This window comes from Pezoporus wallicus, unplaced genomic scaffold, assembly GCF_028554395.1.
Source record: "Pezoporus wallicus isolate ANWC-B61680 ecotype Strahan unplaced genomic scaffold, APGP_CSIRO_Pwel_v1 contig_14703, whole genome shotgun sequence".
Taxonomy (NCBI): domain Eukaryota; kingdom Metazoa; phylum Chordata; class Aves; order Psittaciformes; family Psittacidae; genus Pezoporus; species Pezoporus wallicus.
The window spans coordinates 454,316-473,323 of NW_026635616.1; the positions used below are offsets into that span (position 1 = coordinate 454,316).

General features: G+C 41.2%; 2 protein-coding genes across 3 annotated transcripts in view; one reads left to right on the forward strand and one right to left on the reverse strand.

Annotated features, from left to right (window-relative positions):
- The window catches only part of BABAM2 (BRISC and BRCA1 A complex member 2), a 161,634-nt gene extending 161,060 nt beyond the window's left edge, over window positions 1-574 (reverse strand). Inside the window, exon 1 of one of the 2 annotated variants that reach the window (XM_057397022.1) lies at window positions 483-574. The gene's annotated coding sequence lies outside the window, so the exon portion shown is untranslated. The remainder of the gene's footprint in view (window positions 1-482) is intronic. The other variant, XM_057397023.1, reaches the window with a different exon arrangement.
- Window positions 575-871: 297 nt separating this feature from the next.
- Window positions 872-19,008, forward strand: part of RBKS (ribokinase) — a 71,212-nt gene continuing 53,075 nt past the window's right edge. Inside the window, exon 1 of the mRNA XM_057397024.1 lies at window positions 872-1,009. Within this exon, the coding sequence (XP_057253007.1) occupies window positions 960-1,009 (50 nt within the window). The 5' untranslated portion in view covers window positions 872-959. The remainder of the gene's footprint in view (window positions 1,010-19,008) is intronic.

Sequence of the window (19,008 nt, forward strand, 5' to 3'; positions counted from 1 at the left end):
GCCCCGCCTGGCAGCCCGCGATGGGAGCAGCACCGCGGGTCTGCAGAGCCCGGGGTAACCCCAGGCTCCCTCAGCCCTGGCACAGAGGCCGCGCACCGGGCTGACCCTGCCAGCCGCGCTCCTCCGCTCCACCCGGGCGCGGCCACCGCCTCACCGCCCCACCGACGCCCCGTGCGGAGGCGGCGGGCCCACCACCGGAGCCGCTGCGTGCAGCCCCGCTCCATCCCGGCACGGCGGCGGCGCCCGAGAGAGAACCAGTCTTCGGCCAGCCGTGACCCCGGGCCGCCTCCTGGCCAGTTCCTTAAGAACCGGCCTGCAGCCGCCCCGGGGCTGGCGGAGGAGGCGGGCGCCGGGGCAGAAGCAAGCAAGCAAGCCAGCCCGCCTGCGTGCCTGGCCTGCCGCCCGCCGCGCCGCTCCCCCGGGGCCGGCAGGGGCGCTGCTCCCGCCCGCCCGTCCCCGGCCCTGCCCGGGCCCCGCCATACCTACGGCGGCCGGAAAGCAACCGCTTAGCAACGGCTGCGGATACGCGCCCGTCCCGTCCACCCGCGCCGGGCGTGCGCGCTCCCGGCGCTCCCGCCCCTCCGCGCGGCGTGCGCGCCTCCGCCCCCCTCCCCGCCACTGCCGCTCCTCGGGCCGGAGGGGTCTTCACCGGGCCCGCTATTGGCGGCTGCCGCAGTGCCTGTGCGGACTGTCCCGCCGTGCAGGAGTGGGGCTGAGGGTCCGTTGCAGCCGGAGTGGGGCGAGGGAGAAAGGAGGGAGAGGAGGGGGGCGGCCTCGCCAGCAGGCGTTCGCCATGGGCACCCCTCCAGGCCGAAGGTCCCTGCGGGCCGGCCGCTCCCCCACCCGTCGCCCATGGCAACGGGTGAAGCCGCGGCGGTGGCGGGGCCTGGCGCGAAGGCCGGGTCCAGGGTCCAAGGCCCGGGCAGCGGGCCCTGGGGATAACCTGTTCCCCCGGCGCCATGGCCGCTGAGGTGGTGGTTGTGGGATCCTGTATGACCGACCTGGTCAGGTTAGTACCCGCGGGGGCTCCGGCAGGCCCCGGCACGGGGCCGGTCCCCGAGGTCACGGGTGGGAGCACAGGGCGTCACGGTGCCAGGGGCAGAGCAGCGGCTCCCTGCGCCTCCCGAGAGCGGGCCGGGCCCGGGTGCCCCCCACACACACACACTCTGAGCCCGGGAACAGCGGGCGTCGTGTGTCCCTCCAGGCCAGGACCGGAGACGTGGGGTCGGCACCGGGAGCGGCGACGAGGAGCTCTCGGCCCTGGGCAGAGGGAGCTGGTAGCGGCCGGGCAGGGGGGAAGGAGCGGAGCAGCCGTGGGGGCGGCTGGGCCCGGTGATGTCAGCACTGCAAATACGGCTTTGAAAGAAGACTGTGGGAACGGGGAGAAGTTTGGACGTGTTGTTTGCTGGAGCTTTGATCAGCTGTCTGCAACTGTAGGGAGAAGAGAGACTTGGGGTTGTGTTTTCAGCTGGGCTAGGTGGCTCGGCGTTAGCCTTGCCAAGAAAGCGGCATTTTGTGGTAATCCCGCATGGGGAATCGTGAACTCTGACACGCTTAATCAACAGAGGAGTTTGAAACGATTTCATGAAAGTAAATAAAGCTGGTCAGCTGTAACACGTTTTCTGTTCAAAGCACTTGTCTCCACTAGAAAAGCGACAAAGTATGCAATGAAAGTATGCAAGTAGGTTGTAAGTTGATGGCTTGAAGACAACATTTTATGTGGCCTTTTGAAAGGAGAGAGGGAGGAGGCCTCCCAAGCTACTCATATCCAAACAGAGTAAGTGGAAGTGGGAAACCCTCAAAAATTTAGCACCGCTGCACACCAAAGCTTGTTTTTAAATTACGAAAACTTTTTTTAAAAGAATGCTTTAATTCCTTTTTATTCATTTTTCTGGGTGTTTTGCATTTATAATTACGTACTTGGGTCTCATTCTCTTTTTTTTGGTACATAGGTACGGTTTGGAAACTTTGTTGTAGGATTAAAGTTCAGAACTTCATGAAGGCTCTTGGTTCCAGCATTTTATAGTAAATACTAAATATCAACAGATTCAAGCAAAATTGCAAAAGTTGGCAACAGTGAAAAATACTAACAACGATGCAAAATACTAACCTACACTGGTTGACCTTGTCAACCCCAGTAAACTTGCAAGTCAGTCTTTGATTTGCACAATTTTAAACACATCTGGTTTTAAACTACATATGCAGTCTTGGTTAAAATAGGATTTAAAAGTATATGTATCTGGACTCCATCAGCTTCTCCTGCTGGGAATTCTGCAATAAAAAACTCAATTTCTCTATCAGCACACAATTGTATCAAAGCCTGTGGGTCAAGAAAGTGTAGAATAGATGATTAGAAGAATATGTTGAGAAGTAAGTACAGTTCAGGCAGAGGCATGTGTAGCAGAAACAGTGAAAACCCTTGAAATAATCGTAGAACCTGTGTCAGAAAGATTTAATGTTTTATGTAATGTGCAGAACACACTGGCAGCTTTCCAAGGAGAGTAATTGTCTTGTAAGTCGCAGTAAGATCTTGTAGAACAGATCTTGACGTTATGCGTGAATGAGCTATCAGATGCTTGTGACGTTATATTAAAATATAAAACATGACAAGACGTTCCTTTTCCTGTCTCTCTGAAACGTGGGGAAAAAAATTATCAAGAAATTGTCTACCAGGTCAAGCACTGCTGACAGCCACACCTTTGGGCTTTTTTTGCTTTTTTTTCTAACTTAAAAAAAAAAAAAAAAGAAAAGAAAAGAAAGAAAACTCCCCTCATTTTTTGGCTGCAAGTTTGATATTATAGAAACGCAGTCATTTATTCAAAGCCATATTAACTGGCCGTACTGTAACCGGAGATTAAACCATGGGTTGTAGCCACAGATGCTGTTACACTGAGATTAAGTGGTTGGAGAAACGCCATTTCACTTTTCAATCAGCTGGGAGGGTTTCTTAAATTGTACAAATGCTAACACAAGAATATATCTGACTCACCGTTATTAGTCTCTACTTTAAGGAGCAGTGAAGGGCTTTTTATTAGTGATAAGCTGATTTGCTTCCGCTGAAAAAGAGGGGACAGCCTCATTCTTTGTGTTACTAGCACAGGACTTCAGGCACTGAAGACAAAGAGTGCGTTTAAATTTAGCTGACAAGAGTTTAATCTTACTGAAATCTCCATGTAGTCCCCAGGTACACATAGTTTAAATGTATCCTGTGTTACAAAAATCCTGGTAAAATTACTGGGAAGTACTAAACTGTTGGCTGGGATGTGCCTGAGGAGAGAGCAAAGCTGTGAAACAGGGAATGATAAACCATCTTTATCAAATATGGTAAAAACTGCCAGATTAGGATTAGGGTTGATGCCAGGAGGGTATCTCCTGACTGTCTTTATGTCTGGAATTTAGAGGGGTTCCATACTCTAGATTTAAAGCCAGTTCATTTCAGGTTCATTTCAGACAGGATGAAAGAGCATCAGGCTTTTGCTAGTTTGTCTGTTATTTATGCTAATGTTTCAGCTTGTAAAAGACATGGACAGCATGTTAGATGCCCAACTGTCACCTGTTTGGAGGAGGCTGAGTAAACTAAATTAGGAATGAAAGTCATGCAAAGGAATTCAGGACTCATTGTGTTTGGTAGGCATATTCACCACTTGACACTTAAGCCTGTCTTTCCTAGAAGCCAGTCATATTAACTGAGACTCTGCCAGAAATTGACAATGCTCTGTTATAACTTGAACTGATCAAATATGAAGCCCCTCTGCCTTGCCCCTCTGTCTGGAAAGCTAGAGGCTCAGACTGGCAGACATGAAATGGAAAATATTCCCATGTCCATAGAGGTACCAAGAATCAGGAAGATAAGCTTCAAGCTGCCATTGGGCATGTGCTAGCCACATTCACCACTAAATAAATAATAAAAAAACCAGCACCTAATGTTTTTCTCAATGCAGTAAACTAATGATTTAAAAAAGCGTAACCTTGGTGTGAATTGGAAATGTACAACTTGAAATTTACTCTGTCTTATGTAATGACTGAGATGGAAAAGGACAGGGGCCTTCTGTGGAAGGCAGTATTCAGATGTAATAATCAAATTCAGAAGAAAGGGTAGTGTGCCTTAAAATTCATTTAAAGGGAAGGGGCCCAGTGGTTTGCTTTTAAAATAGTGTTCTCATTGGAAATTCTTTTCTCATTGTCCTGTAGCGCTGCAGTGGCAGAATGTGGGTTTTCTAAAGTGAATTTAGTATAATCAAAACAACCTCACGTACATACATGCAGTAAACCACACTTTTTTGGCTAATAGGACCAGGAACAAAACATATTTGTGGTCAAAATCACAATCAACACTTCATTGGGAATAGCAGGCAATAGTAGTAGAAAACAAAAACAGCATTATTCTATATGATCTAGATACCAAACCAGACGGGTGCCATCCATAGTATTATTTAAATAGTTTCTGCTCTGACTCATATTTGCAGACTGGTCGTGGCATTGGCATTTTAATTCATATTAAATCAGGACAAGACTAAACATATAAACCAATGAGAGTCAGACATACTAAAACAATTAGAATAAACAGGAGAAACTTTGGCATGGCAATTGAAAACAGCAGAAGCAAAGAACAAAATGTAAATGGAAAAACAGTGTTTGGATAGTCACAACAACAACAGTTTTTCAGTTTAACTCAAGGAAATAAGACCACAGCCCGAATACTGTAAAACTGTGTTTTTTAGGATGTTCAAAATTTGAAGTCTTAGTTTCCTGTGTAGCTCTTTCCTTCCCTTAGGTTGCTTCATATGCTGTAGGGAGTATAACTAAAAGAAATGCATCCAGTCCCCTGTTGTAACAACTGTTGTTAAGAGTTATTACAAGTACTAGATTGATTGACTGAAAGCATTTAGCAAGAGAGGAAAGACACATCAGAGAAAACATGAAAAAATGAAATAGTATGTTGCTAGACTGGAGTGGACAGTGGTGACAAATGCGCATCCAGAACTAACATCCCAGAGCAGTCTGATGGACACTTCAAATATTCACTGACCAAGCACAGTCTTTGCCTATGGAAAATGGCAAAGGTATCTCCATTTGTGAGATTCTGCATCTTCCTCTTAAGTCTCTAGTTTCAGTTACTTCAGCTGAAGTAAACAGTTCATTGGAAATGTCCACGATCCAAAGCTATGTCTATACATTCTTTTTTAAAAATGCAATGTTTGGGACAGTAATTTCTGGCTTCTTTTCTGGGAAAATTGAAAGGAATTTTCTCATGCTTCTTTTGAGTGAGCAGAGCAGAGCCTCACATGTGACTTCATTTTCTTCTTTACTTTGTTTTCAGGTCTTTCACGTGTATTACTTCCACCACTTCTCGTGCATGCATAGTCACCAAGTTTTAATGTTTTTTTCTGGCTTTAATGTTTTCTTTTTTTTCTGCTCTCCAGCTTCTCCTAGCAGCAAAGTGTTCTAGAATCCTTCAAATCCATTTGTGTTTTTGTTTTTATCTGTAATGCTTCCCCTGCAGCAGCCACTCCTTATTCTAGTCAATCTGCCATTGCCAGCAGCATGGGAAAGCACAACTGTGAAGGAATACAAGCTTAGTCCAGTTGAGGAAATTAATCTTTTGGATCCAGAGAAAGGCATCAAGGCATGAGAAAATGTGTCATCTGTGAATCGTTTCATTTATGTAATAGTGAAAAATCTGGGCTTGATTTCAGAGCCAGTACTGTTCCCTTGTCTTCTTCTCTGACCTAACAAAGTTTGGGTGTATGGTAGATGAAAGATGCACAGACTAAGTGTTTTGTTGTTCTGCCCTGATTTTAGAGGACCTAAACGTGGTTTAGAGAAACTCCCCTTTGCCTTCTATTGCCTGACAGGCAGAAAGCTGTATCTCAGGGGCCCAAAAAGAAAAATGGGATAAAAATCAAGTTGATTAAATACTCAGTAATGGAATTTGGTAAGAAAACTGAGTTCTATTTGTATACAGCTTTTAAATATCTATAGTGGCCCAGGCATTGCTCATTTTATGTGGGCCTGATACAAGCTCATTCATGTCAAAAGAAGCTTTTCACTGCTGTCATCTCATTAAATTGTTGTCCCTCCATTAAATCTGTTTGATCACAAAACGAGTGAGTGATCAGTTTATTTTAGGTGAGACGCAGTTCTAGTTCTGTTAAAAGTATTTGGTGTTGTACTCCAAACCTAAAAAGCTTCCAGCAAAATTCCTCCAACAAAAAGTGACAAAATATCGAAGAGGGAAAAAGGAAAGAAAATGTCTGGTTGGGTGTTCTTAAATGGTTGGGTGTTCTTAAATGGACACAAAATAACTAGGGCAAGGCCACTAAAGGCTTTTTTTAACCCATTAAAAGACCCCTATTTGCAACCAAGGTTATGAAAGCAAGAAACAGTGTGCCATTGATCCCAGTTGGCACTTTCTGAAAGAAACTGCTGTTTATGCAACAGAGGATGCTGTGGTCTTCTCTGAGAAGAGCTGGTGGTGCTGGAACACCTGCTCAGCACTTGTCTTTGGCTCTTATCCAGGAAAACTTTTTTTCTCCCCTTCCTAAATGGAAATGTGGAAGTTTTAAAAGTCTTGGGAAATATGAATGTGAAACTGGTCACACAATGTCTTTTAATAGAAGCACAACAAAAATGTTGGTTTCTGAATTCTGTTTAATTGAATCCTCCCTGCCCTTTCATTTGGTGTCTTCATTTTGTGTCCTAAGCTACTATGTACTTTAATTAGGCGCTGTCTTTCCTTCAGGAAGCAATTCCATTTCAGCAATAACTAATATGACTCTTGTTTTTTAGACTTGTTTATCTAGTTCAGTTGTAATAACATGTATTTTGTAGTGCTTTTGAGCTAAAGAATAGCCCTTCTGGTACTACAGTCAGGCCTGTACTCTATGAATGCCATAGCTGAAATAATTTCTTTGGCTTCTCAGTAACCAAGAGTAGCACTGTTTGTCCTACTATGCATTTGTAAAACATTTTGGTGTTGCAGGAGTAGAAGGGCAGTTTGCTTTGTAAGAAAGGAAAAAGGTGAAGAGAAATAGAAATATATTAAAAGGATAAAAATAGGAAAGGGCATACATAAGAAAGACATAAGGTTTTACTGCAGAAAGTGTGAAGAGTCTATGGAACTGAGGTTGAGATAAAAGGCAGGGAAACTACAATCCTAACAGTGACAGCTCCTCAGCTATCCAGAGGTTTTTCTGTTTCTCTGTGCCAGCTCTGGCTCTCTGCTTACTTTCTGCAGTTTTCTCACATGGCTGCATGGCAAGGTTCAGGGAAAAGCTCTGTTATAGTCTTGCCATCTTCACCCAGCACCAGCATTTTGGAAGATACGGCACCCAATAAGTCCTCTGTTACCTCCTCCCTCCCATGAATGAGTTCCCAGCTGTCTGCTTCTGTTTCTACCAGCTGCAGTGTCTGGTCTAAGTTTGTAAACTGCTTTGAGATCCTTCAAGATGAAAGGTTCTACTTAAGTGAGATCATTATCACCTACTACATTTCTCCACTCCCTGTTCTCAGCTCAAGCTTCTTGTCTCATCTGGACTTGGGGTCCCGCACAGTGCTCAACATTCCCAGCTCAGGGCAACACAAAGCTTACACAGAAATTTCAACTTCCAATCCTTGAGTTGTTTGATGCCTTTTAGAGTGCTTCAGAGCTGAAGGTTAAATATATGTATTTTCCTGAGCCAAAGCCAGAATACTTAGCACTTGCTGCACTAAGATCGTACTTCTGCATTTGCGTCTGACTTCATGTTATTTTGTGTGCTTGAAGAGACTGTATAGTTCTTTTCCTCCCACTTCTGAAGTACTTACTCATTCTAGGAAGCATTCCAGCTACGATGTTGTTCTGTGATCCTACACTGTATTCTTATAGCCATACTTTGTTCATGTTCTTGTGGTTTAACTGTAAGCCTGTCAGGGCAGGGATTTCACTCCTGTCTGGTATGGTGAATTTATGGAGGGGAACCCTGACAGTAGTTAAGAAAGCTCTCTTTGTTCAAAGACTCATAGGTAGCAATACGGTGTTTGGACAGGACAACCCCTTTGCTGTTCAGCTGCACATCTAGCTGTTGTCTTCATCTTCCATATTTTGACTGACTAGTAAGAGAGTTTTTTCACTCTGGAGTATCTGTGTGTGCTTATTCCCAATGTCATTCACATTCCACTGAAATTTTCCTCTTTCCTATGAAAGTGAGGTCATCTTAAACCTGTGTTTATGATTCTGCAGCCATTTCCATGGCAGTAGACTATGATATCATCAGTGGAGGATTATGCCTTTCCTATGTGTGTTAGCAATTAAAAATTATGGTTTGTGAGATAAAACTGATGTTTACCAAGCTTTTAGGTTTAGTCCATATGAAACTGGGAAACTATTGCTTAATTCTCCAGAGGGTTCACTTGGGTAATGGAGTAAATGAATCCAGAAATATTTTGATCATAGCAGGTGATAAGTTTTTGGGGGTATATTTTCCTAATGGGAGAAGAAAATCAGTTACTCCATCTTGTGTTCTCTTGTCTGGCAAAGAACACTTGTCTGAAACACCATGGTACTCCTTATTGTTTTGTTATCCAGAGCTTCTTAAATGCTTGAATTAAAGAATCACAATTTTCTAGTCTCATTAGACTGGCATTTTTCCCCTTTGGAGGTCAGTAAGCTATTATGCACTACCCACAAAAATCAAACCACGAGGTTATCAGACTTTTCATCTTTTTAATGGGTGCCCTGTTTGCCAGCTATCAGGAGTTGGATCTCTTTGTTGAACCTTCGTGAGTATGTACATGCTTTCTCAGGGGTTGGTGACAGCAGAGACCAGTTTCAACACTGCGATGGCAAAAGAAAATTCATTCATTTAAAATGTAGTATCTGGTGTTAGATCAGTTGCTAATTCTGCAAGACAAAAATGGTGGATCCAGAGCACAATTTATTTCATCACTTCAAATAAATATTTGTTTAAAAAATCAGAATATTAGAAAAAGAAAAATACCTCAAAATGGTGTGCCCTGTATGCATACAAGACTTGCATGTGTCAAATTCCACAGAAAGTCTAGGACCTGAAAAGATTCTTTCTGAAATCATTACCATGTTAGTCACTAGAGAGAAGTTCCTTTTCTCATTGACAGCATTCATGGAAATGGAACCGGGCTGGAATGGAACAGAAGACAGACAGAATTACTGTCTGGACACTGGGATTACTCCTGCCATAACAGGCCTGGCTCATATTTGCTGAGCATACATTCAGGTGATGTTATAGCAACTTCCTGAGTGTGCAGTTTCCCTGTAATTCTGCATTCCTGCTGAGGCTTTATCTGTCTCTGGAAAATCCACAGTGATACCTCTGAAGAAAATGAGAAGTCAGGAAGTACTAACATTATCATCAGGGGAGAGGCTATTGGCATAAAAGCTTATTTACCGATTGTCCAATATCAACATCAGGAGTAAGGGGTATCATGTCCGTTTCTGCTACAGAGAGATGCAATTTTATCTCCACAATGCACTTCAGCATATGGCCATTGCTTCACGCTATAACATCCCACTTTACAGGTAACACAGCTGTTGCTATTTGCTTTCTGGCGGGTTCTTTGACATCTGGTCAGTTCCAAGTAAATAGCATGAAAACCAGCAATATACTGGTCTTTGGCATTGTCAGTACTTCAGGGTATTCCTTGGGCTTCTTCTGTATCCCAGTGATAAAGACTGAAAAGCATGTTGTGTTATGAATGTATCTATATTTTCTAGCCCCAATGAATACTCTTTCACCATATAACTCCCATGGGGTTTTATTGTTTTGGTTGTCATCCCTGCTATTACTGGAAATTCTTTTTGACTGTTTAAAATAAAACATCTCTTGCCTTTTCAGTCTAGAGGTATTTGACATACCAGATTCACGACAGCCAAAGGGGAAATTCTCTAAAGGAACTCCTTTGAAAGTATTTCTCACAATAAACAGTTGTTAGGAACTATATTTTAACACTCAACACTGAGGATATTGTAGTTTCTCCCCCTTTATGAGCCACAGAATGATATGAGTAATAGTTCTGTTCTGTCTTGGGAATGAAGTATTTGCTGGCTGTACCGTTAATGGAAATAACCATTTTCCTAGATGCATTTCTAGACATAAATATTTTGGGGTGAATTTTAGTACTCCTGACAGTAAAGAGCTTCTGGCACAAATCAAAAGCTGCAATAAAAATCATCCAGAGTCGATCGTAACAAATTTGTGTAAAAACACTCTGGGCAGGCATATATATCATGTTGCCTCTAGGAGCTGTCTGAGCTGTTCTTTCCATAGGAGTCTACCAGGAAGGTTTTGTTTGCTTGTTTTATATGGCTTCACTTGTTAGCCCCTATATCAAGCTGCACTAGGTTATTTGATGCTGGCATCCTGGTACCTTTCAAGCCTAGCATCATATACTTTGGGCCTCAAGAAAAATACAAGATTATTTTTCACCAGTATGTTGCATAAGTGGGTGCCGCTTGATAGAACAGGTTGATCTTTGTGACAACTAATTATAAAATAAGAAGGTGGTAATGTTCCCGAATATATCGGTCATGTGCTCTCTTCTGGGTTGCATTATTTCTTCTTTCCATTTCTGACTTCAGTGCATTTTTTTTTCCTTTTTTTCCTGTACTACATCAATAGCATGTCATCCCTAAACCATCTATGATTACCCCTATTTGTCTTCACCTCTTCTTGTTATCTTTCTACATCACATTGTTACAGTGAACTTCTTTTATATTGCTCTTTTCTTGCCTCTCATCTTTCAAATAACTTCTGCTTCCAGAGTCATAAATCCCTTTCGCTAGTTTATTCCATCTATCACTTGCTGTACTTCCTGTCAGTTTTCAGATACCTGTTTATACAAAATGCATAAACCCCAATAGTATAAACAGTAGAAAGAAAAAAAAATCATATTGATCAGAGCTGAAAATAAAGGATAGGCAGATCACGTTCAGAACTCTCGTGGAAAGACAGGCGCTTTCCAGGTTCTCAGCTGTAATAAGAGTGAATATACTTGCCTTCTTCTGTCTGAATGTTAGTTTTGTTCATTGGGAATATCCTGTTGTTATTGTTCAATCTTTTCTAAATTCAGTTTTCTTTCCTTTCTGGGCATTAATGGACATTTGGGAGTTGTCCATCAGCAGGCATCACAAGGCAGTGTTATACAGAATTACACCTTTTTTGATATTCAGGAATCTACGTTTTCCAAGAGAGCTTAGATTGTGAAAAAGGTGAAGGTACTTATCTAGAGGAGATTCCTGCTTGTCACGGCAGAGTTAACCTTGGCCAGCAAAGCCCGGGCATCCCCCTGCACATTCTCATCTTTGCCCCACAAACCTTAATGTTACTGCAATCCAAGATTTTAGTAGATACCTTCATAATTAGTTTGAATTTAGATAAAGTTGGTTTTGTTTTTGTTTTTGAATCAGTGAATCAAGGGTAGGATATTTGCAAAGTGAAAACTTGTCTAGTGAAGACACTGGAAATTTAACCCTAAAGTGGTCAGGCAGTTGGACTGGATGATGGTTGTAGGTCCTTTCCAATGGAACTATTCTATTCTGGTCTAGTCCACACTAGTCTAGTCTATTCCATTCCATCCTATCCTCTTACTAAGTTTAGATATGTTGATTACCTTCATTATCTGTGATACATTAAGTATTAGTAAAGTATTATTTGGGTTATACTTTACATTTGTGACCCATACAGATTCTGTAGGAAGCACTAGTTACCAACTTGATGAAAAATGTACTTGTCAGAATTATTGTCCTGGGTACAAACTTTTAGAGCAACATATTACTGAAGAAAATTATTAATGTTTGGACTGGACTGGACTTTGTTTTGATGATATGTAGTGAGAACACATCTATGATTATCACTCTTAATCTTACAGTTTCTAAAGCACAATATGCTTGTGTGAAAAATGCCAATAGTTAAGGGGGAGTGAGGTCCTTCGTTTTTTACCTGGAAAAGACTGACGACGAGAATTGTCGAGGGGTCAGTAGGTGCCCTATTTTCTTCATGATAGTAAAGCAGAAGCACAGGTTACTTTGTTGATTTACGAGTATATAAAAAATCATGATGACATGAACAAGGACCCTGTAGCCTATCCACTCAACCATACTATTTCCACTTTGTTCATTGTTGCCTGATAAATCCTTTCTTTAAGAGGTAAAGATTAATCGTCATCGAACCCTAACTGTTCTGTTATTCTATATAGGTCTCTTTGATCTTAGTCTGTCCTTGGGCACGTGAAGATCACTCTTTGCTTGGTCGCAAAGGTTGCTTTGTTTTGTGTTGGTTTTTCTGCTTTAGCCCTGGTACTGCATCATGATACAATGTTCTGTTTGGTATAGGAACCGTAGGCAGCCTTCTTCAGTGCTGGGTGAGCACAGCATGTTTCAGCGACAGTCTGTTCTAATATTGCCATCAGATTGCCTTGAAAATAATTATGTAACTGCAGTTCCAAAAATAATGTAATCGAGAGACATCAATGAAGAACAACGTGGGAGGCAAATAAAGTTAGAGAGTAGCAATTCTGAAAATTTCCACAATCTTTCTTAAATACAAAGCAGATGTTTGGTAAGAGTGATGGAATGTTTACTGAGACTTAAATATCTGAAGATAGATTCATATTTGTTTGTGGGTTTTTGATCTCTTTAGAGGTTCGAGTTTAGAATTAAACATTCCATAGATGATGAACTGTGCCCACCTTTTCCTAGAATTTAACTGCTGGTGATGTGAGGAAACGTTACAGGTTTGATTTTCCATGAGGATGCTTTTTACTTATGGCAATTTGTCAAATCAATAATTTCTTTGTGCTGAAGGTTTCATTCTCCTACCATAATTTAGGAATTTTGATCTGTTGGTGATACTGTCATTTCACTAAGGTTCGGTGCGGTGAGCTGTCATAAATGCTTCAGGACATTCATTTGGATGCCTTGCCTTCTTGTTTATTTCATCTTTTTATATCTAGGAGCATAAAATTTTTTCCTGCACATAGGGTCAACAGAAATGTTCACTCTTGAAGAGCTGTGGACATCTGTTCTCATTCTACATGTTACAGATGTCAGTCCTTTTAAACTGAGGTTGTGATTGCATATCTAAGAAGATAGCGACTGCTGTGGTGCTCCTACCTGTAGTTGCAGCCATCCATTTAATTTTCTCCCTTGCTGGAAATTTTCACCATTTGTTTCAGTTCAGTTGTTTATCCATGCAGGAATGAGATGTACAAAACGGTTTGTCTTTTAAAATATGTATATATTTGTGTTTCATAAAATACCTATTTTTGCTGGTGGTGAGACTGATCGAAAAGATTCCTGCTGCTCTGCACCAATTCATCATTCGCTTGTTTGTGTTGTGGTAACAAACTGTTTATCATGCCAAATCAAACAGGTTTAAAAAACCAACTCTGAATGGATGATGGGGTAAAGGTGCGCGTCTCACTCTGTGCTCCAGCACTGTCCTGCAAAGGGACCACTCTTTAAGCATCAAGTATTTTTCCTGGTACCAGTTTGGGTAGTGTTTTTACACTGTTCTTTACTGGAGGCTAGAGAGCAATAACCAATTATATGAAGTGTATGAAAAGTTAATTATTTTATTTTTTAAAGAAAAACTTGCCATGTTCAGGGAGACAGGAGGAAGAAAACAATAGAGATTTTTTATGATTTCTGATTGTCTTGTAACACTTTTTTTCAGTCACTAAAGATCTAAGAACCTAAAACTGGATAGCCCCGTACTTAAACCAACCTGTAGTTAACTGAATTCCTGAGGTGGGCTCTTGATAAATCTTGGACGTTTTCTACCTTCCAATAAGATGCTTTAGTGGATTTTTAAAAGGGATGAAAGCATCAACGAGCCAAGAACATGAGATTTTGACAAGAATTGTGGTCTTTCTGTCTCTGTGTTATGGATATTTTCCCATAGCACATGTTCAAATCTTTAGAAATTATGCTAGACAAAACAGACCAAGGCTAAACCAAAATATTAAGCCAGATTCAGAAGAGGTCTAAGATTTTTTTCACCACAATATTGTACTAATATTCTTAGTTAGAGTCAAGAACTGTTCCCTCGTTTGTGTTTGTTCAGTTCTGAGAATCGTGAAAGCCCAGTAAATTGTATGTACTAGACAGTGGCTAGTTACACCTACTCCAATCTCACAGGGATTTTCCCCATTCTAGGAAATTCCCAAGAGGGCAGAAAGAGTTTTGTTCAGTGATTCAAACAGAGCAGAATCAAAGCTAAATTCTAGACCTTTACATTATACTCATTTTCCTTCAGACGCTTTTAAATGTGGCATTTCTGCTACCATTTTGATACCCCTGATTATCTTCACCTTTCTTCAGGAATAAAAACACAAGTCTGAATGTTTCTCCTGATACCATATAAATGGCAGTCACCTCAGATAACCTACAAAATCTCTTCTCCTCTCAGTTGCCTGATGAAAATATTGTTTGTTTTTTTTTAAGAGAAAAATAGTTATTTACTTGTCTATTTTCCTTTCTTGCGCACATGTCACTTCTCAGGAGCATACTGATACTTTATGCTTTTCTTCAATGTGTTTAAGGGTATATTGGACTACATCATTAAGCCTTAGTTACATGGTATTCAGTGTTTTCAACATACAAAGTAGTGTCAAGTCAAAGTTTCAACACTGCTTAGAGCAGTGTGGCTGTACTAATGCCTTCTCAGTTCTGCAGTTCTGGTCCACCCTTGCTGCTGTGCACTAAGTTGGACCAATTTGGTGATCCAAATTAAAACTATCCTATGAGCAAAAAAAAAAATAATAGTTTGAATTAGGAAGCTCTGTGAGCAATAAAAGCAATGCAAGAGAAACAGCATAAAAATGCTGCTGAGGGGAGGGTGAGGGTTTATGTCAGCTTAAGATACATCTTTATAGCACTTTCATGTGTTGAAAACAGTGAACAGACACTGGTAAGGTGTCAAGAATCTGAAGCAAACCATGACTAATTTCAGGATTAGTTTATGCAAATGCTGCAGGTATACATCTCTTCCTTTCCCCTCCTTTCTTCTTCAGATTTTCTATCTCTGAATATAATCTAGTCACTGCTTAGATGGGAACTTTTCAAGAAAACCCAGAATACCGGCAGGAGTGGCATTAATGACTCAGTAAGTTACACATTCACCTCTGATTCAGTGCTTCAACACAGTAGTAAAGGTTCTCTGTTCTATTTCTAATGCCATCCTTCCAAAGGGTTGCCTGTCTAAAAATACGAATGCTACTCAGGAATCGCCTCTAAGGGAGCTTGTGGCTCACACTTACTGGAAGAGAGGGTTGAATTTGCTGCAAATTCTAATGTGTGTGCTTTTATTCATCCCAAACCTCTGAAACATAAGTTGCTGTAAGACTTTTCATTTCCCCTCAACAAATGTGGGCAGCATTGCTGTGTGCATTACATTTAAATACCGTGTTGGAAAAAACTCAGTTGAAATTCTGAGTGATTCTATCCCTTCCTTTTTAAGTATTTCAGGGTGCTTCAGTGTGAACTTTCCTCTATAAATATGACTCAGTAGTATGGTGCACAATTTGCAAAACATTATGTAGTAATTTTATTTCACATCGGTAAGCGTTGGGGGGTTTCAAGTTTAGTTTCTGGTTGCTCATAAGACATAAGAGCCCAATATCCTTTGAGCCATTTATTCTCTCAAGGCTGAGCAGAATTTATCACATAAGCAAAGAGCGGTTCGTTTGATAGCAATTTACATTAGGTTTAACAGGTCTGTGTTTTCAAATACGTCAAAGTTGTAAATGGCTTTACAAAACATTCTTGTAACAGTTCTGAAAGCCTGTGTGACATTTTTTCTAATTAACTTATTTAGCCTAGTTTTGGAGTAACGTTAGCTGTTTCATCATTTTTAGGCTATTTTGAGTAGTATTTGTGGCACCATTAATAAGCCAAGAATTTATAGGGTTCCTTAATCATACAGATTACTCATCATTGCCTGCTCATAACAGAAGCCCGAAATGCTCATTAACATTCTCTGATGTGAATCAAAAGTTAGTAGAGTTGCACAATAAAATGACAAGAGAATAGCATTATATTAGCAAAAAATAAGAATCTGGAACTCTGGTTGCAGTGAAAGTGAAGCCTCCAGGCTTATATGTAGATCAGTACTCTAAATCTGTTTAATATGAGAAATAAAAATAGGCTTCTGAAATGAAGAATTGGAGAATTGGTCTAAAAGGATTGGCAGTCATGCTTGAAATGTAATAAGGTGAGGGTTTGTTTACAGTGAGCTACAGGGGCCTGCTGCCTGGTCTTGCCTGGTCTGTTAGCCTATTTTTAAAATTGGCTAATTATAAATCACTGTTCCAACTTGATCCTTTGCCCTTTGCCTTGTACCTTTCCATCAAAACAATAGAAAAGGTCATCTCCCCATCTTCAACATGCTGTTTGATTCCCAGAGGCAGTTGTTGTGCCATGCTGCTTGTAACATTGAGGCCCAGATTCTCATCTCACCGAGCCTGTTTTTTCACCAGTACAGTTATGATGCTTCCATTGGACTTGTGTGTTGATGCCAACATAACTCAGACAAGAGTTAAGTCATGGTCTGGTTACTGTTAAAACAAGAATATATATGGTTGAAAGTACTTCTTGAGAATGCGTATGAACTCAGCACAGCGCTATTAGCAGATGTCTGCTGGGATGTCGCAATTGTTAATTTTTGTCTAAAAATATAGGAGCTTTTTGTGGAAACAAATTCTATTTAGAATAAGCTGTAATCTCTGAAAAGCACCCTAAGGAAGGAAAATGAATTGAGACTTGATACCATTTTCAGACTGCAGAATTTAAATGAGAAGGCAGCATGAGCCAGTGAATTGAGCTGATCTCTAGTTTTGATTTTGCGACTGGCTTCTTGGCTGACCCAAGGCACAAAAAGGCAAAATGATTTGCCTAAATTTCATGCCCAAAAAGTAGGAATAATGGTTTTGTTCTGCTTTTAAAAGCGCAGTGAGATCTGTGGATGAAAGCAATTATACAAGAGCTGCTATTACTATTTCTTACCAAGCCGGGTGAAACAACTACTCTTTACTGAATGTACATGATGTTAGAAGTGTGCATGGAGTACCCTGGCACTAGCTGAAGAGGAGGTTCCTCAGCTGGGTTTTGTGGCCTTCATTCTCTGGTCCACAGCCATCACTACTTTGTCTTCCAATGGCGAAAATAACGATAAATTATAGATGTTACCATGAATAAATGTTACTTATATACACTCATTACACCTTATTCCCTGAAACCTTATAGTTACTCACTTGTAAGCAACCTGCCAGATGCTGCTGTAGGTAGTTTTAACTTAACAATCCTTTCCATGTATATGGTACCTATAAGTATGCTTCTAAAATGCTGTTGTATTTTTATTTAAAATGGTTTAAGCATTTCCCAATAGAATGACCCTAGCTCTGCCTCTCTCGAAACAAAGTGAGTGCCATTAGCTGTATGTGTGAGCCTTCTGGGCTTTCTTTGTGGTCACCCACATGAAATAAACCTGCTGGCTGGGCACCATCCCTCACACTAAAATCTGGGGTGCTCTGTTAGTTACTTAGAGACTGCATCCCCACCTGCATCTCTCCAGAAACTGTAACTACTGATGAAGCACAGACCCCTAACAACTCCTTCAAAGGAAAAATCTTAATTTCTGGGAGTTCAGGACTTGTTTGGGTTTGCTAGTTTAATTTTAGGTTTTCTTGATTTCCTAATGGTCCTAAGCCTTTGGACTGACGGGTGCTGAAATGGAAAATCAGTAGGGAAAATTGTTTTCTTTTTCCTGTGAATTTTCAGTAAATCAGGTTGTGCGTTGTCATTAATTCAGAAGATTTTGTGAACTCCAATATGCCTCAGAAGTTGCAGCATAAACTCAGAAAGTAATCTGCACATATTCTTCATGTCCTTTTCAAAGAGCACTCTGTAGTGATTTGCTAGTGCAGAAGCACGTCACTTTTTCTCAGAACTGGAGGGCTGGCAACTTTGAAGCTGTGGGAAGATTTTGGGGTAAAATAATGTTATAAGTTAACAAACAGAATTGAAGTTAATCTCTTCCTCATTAGGGCACATTCCTCTCTGTTCTTTCAGATTCCCCTTCCCCACTTTTCTTTCCTGCAGACTTTTGGAAACCTGTCTGAACTGTCATTGACTGAACGGGTCACTAGTACATGATAGACAGGAAGCCCTCCCTGCACATGTGTTGTAGCTTAAGAGATAGAAAGAATTACATTTTTAAACTTGGTGCCTGGAATGTATGGCTTGAGAAGGCAGGAATTTTGGTAACCCAACTGCAGTAAACACAGTTTTGTGTTACATATTTTAATGGAAGTGGCAAAAGTAAGCTAGCCCTTTGCATCCCTTAGTGACATGGTTTAGTGGTGGTCTTGGCAGTGCTGGAGGAATGGTTGGACTTGATGATCTTGAAGGTCTTTTCCAACCTGGCTGATTCTGTGATTCAGAGAAATTCCTTCACATAGTCTCAGTGGTGTCTTTTTTCTTCCTTTCAACTTCTGCTGGAGATAGCAAAGCATCTGGTGGGGTTAACAGAATTACAGTTTTGTTTTCTTTTTTCCAAAATTGGAATTAAACCAGAACACACTCCTGATGGGTCTCCGCTTGTATTAGTGCATCTGATTCTGGGCACCCATCCCCAGAAGGATGTAAATGCAATTGGACTGCATTCAAGAAAAAAAATATGCTGAGAAGTTGTAAAGCTTGATTTGTGAGAGAAAAACTTCACAAAGGGAAAAGTTAAATACGTACAGGGCTCCTGAGTGACAGCAGAGGGGAGGAAGGTTTTGATACCAATCTACAGTTTGGAGGGGTGTGAACACCAACAGAGTGAAAAATTACTGAGGGTGGTTCAAGAAGGTATAATTAGATGTAATGAAATTAAATGAACAATATGTAAACTTGAACTGAATGTTACAGTAAAACATGAGCAGTGAGGCTATAGATTTACTATTTATCTGTATCGAGCTAGCACTGGGGAATCCCAGGCAGGGATCAAGCGC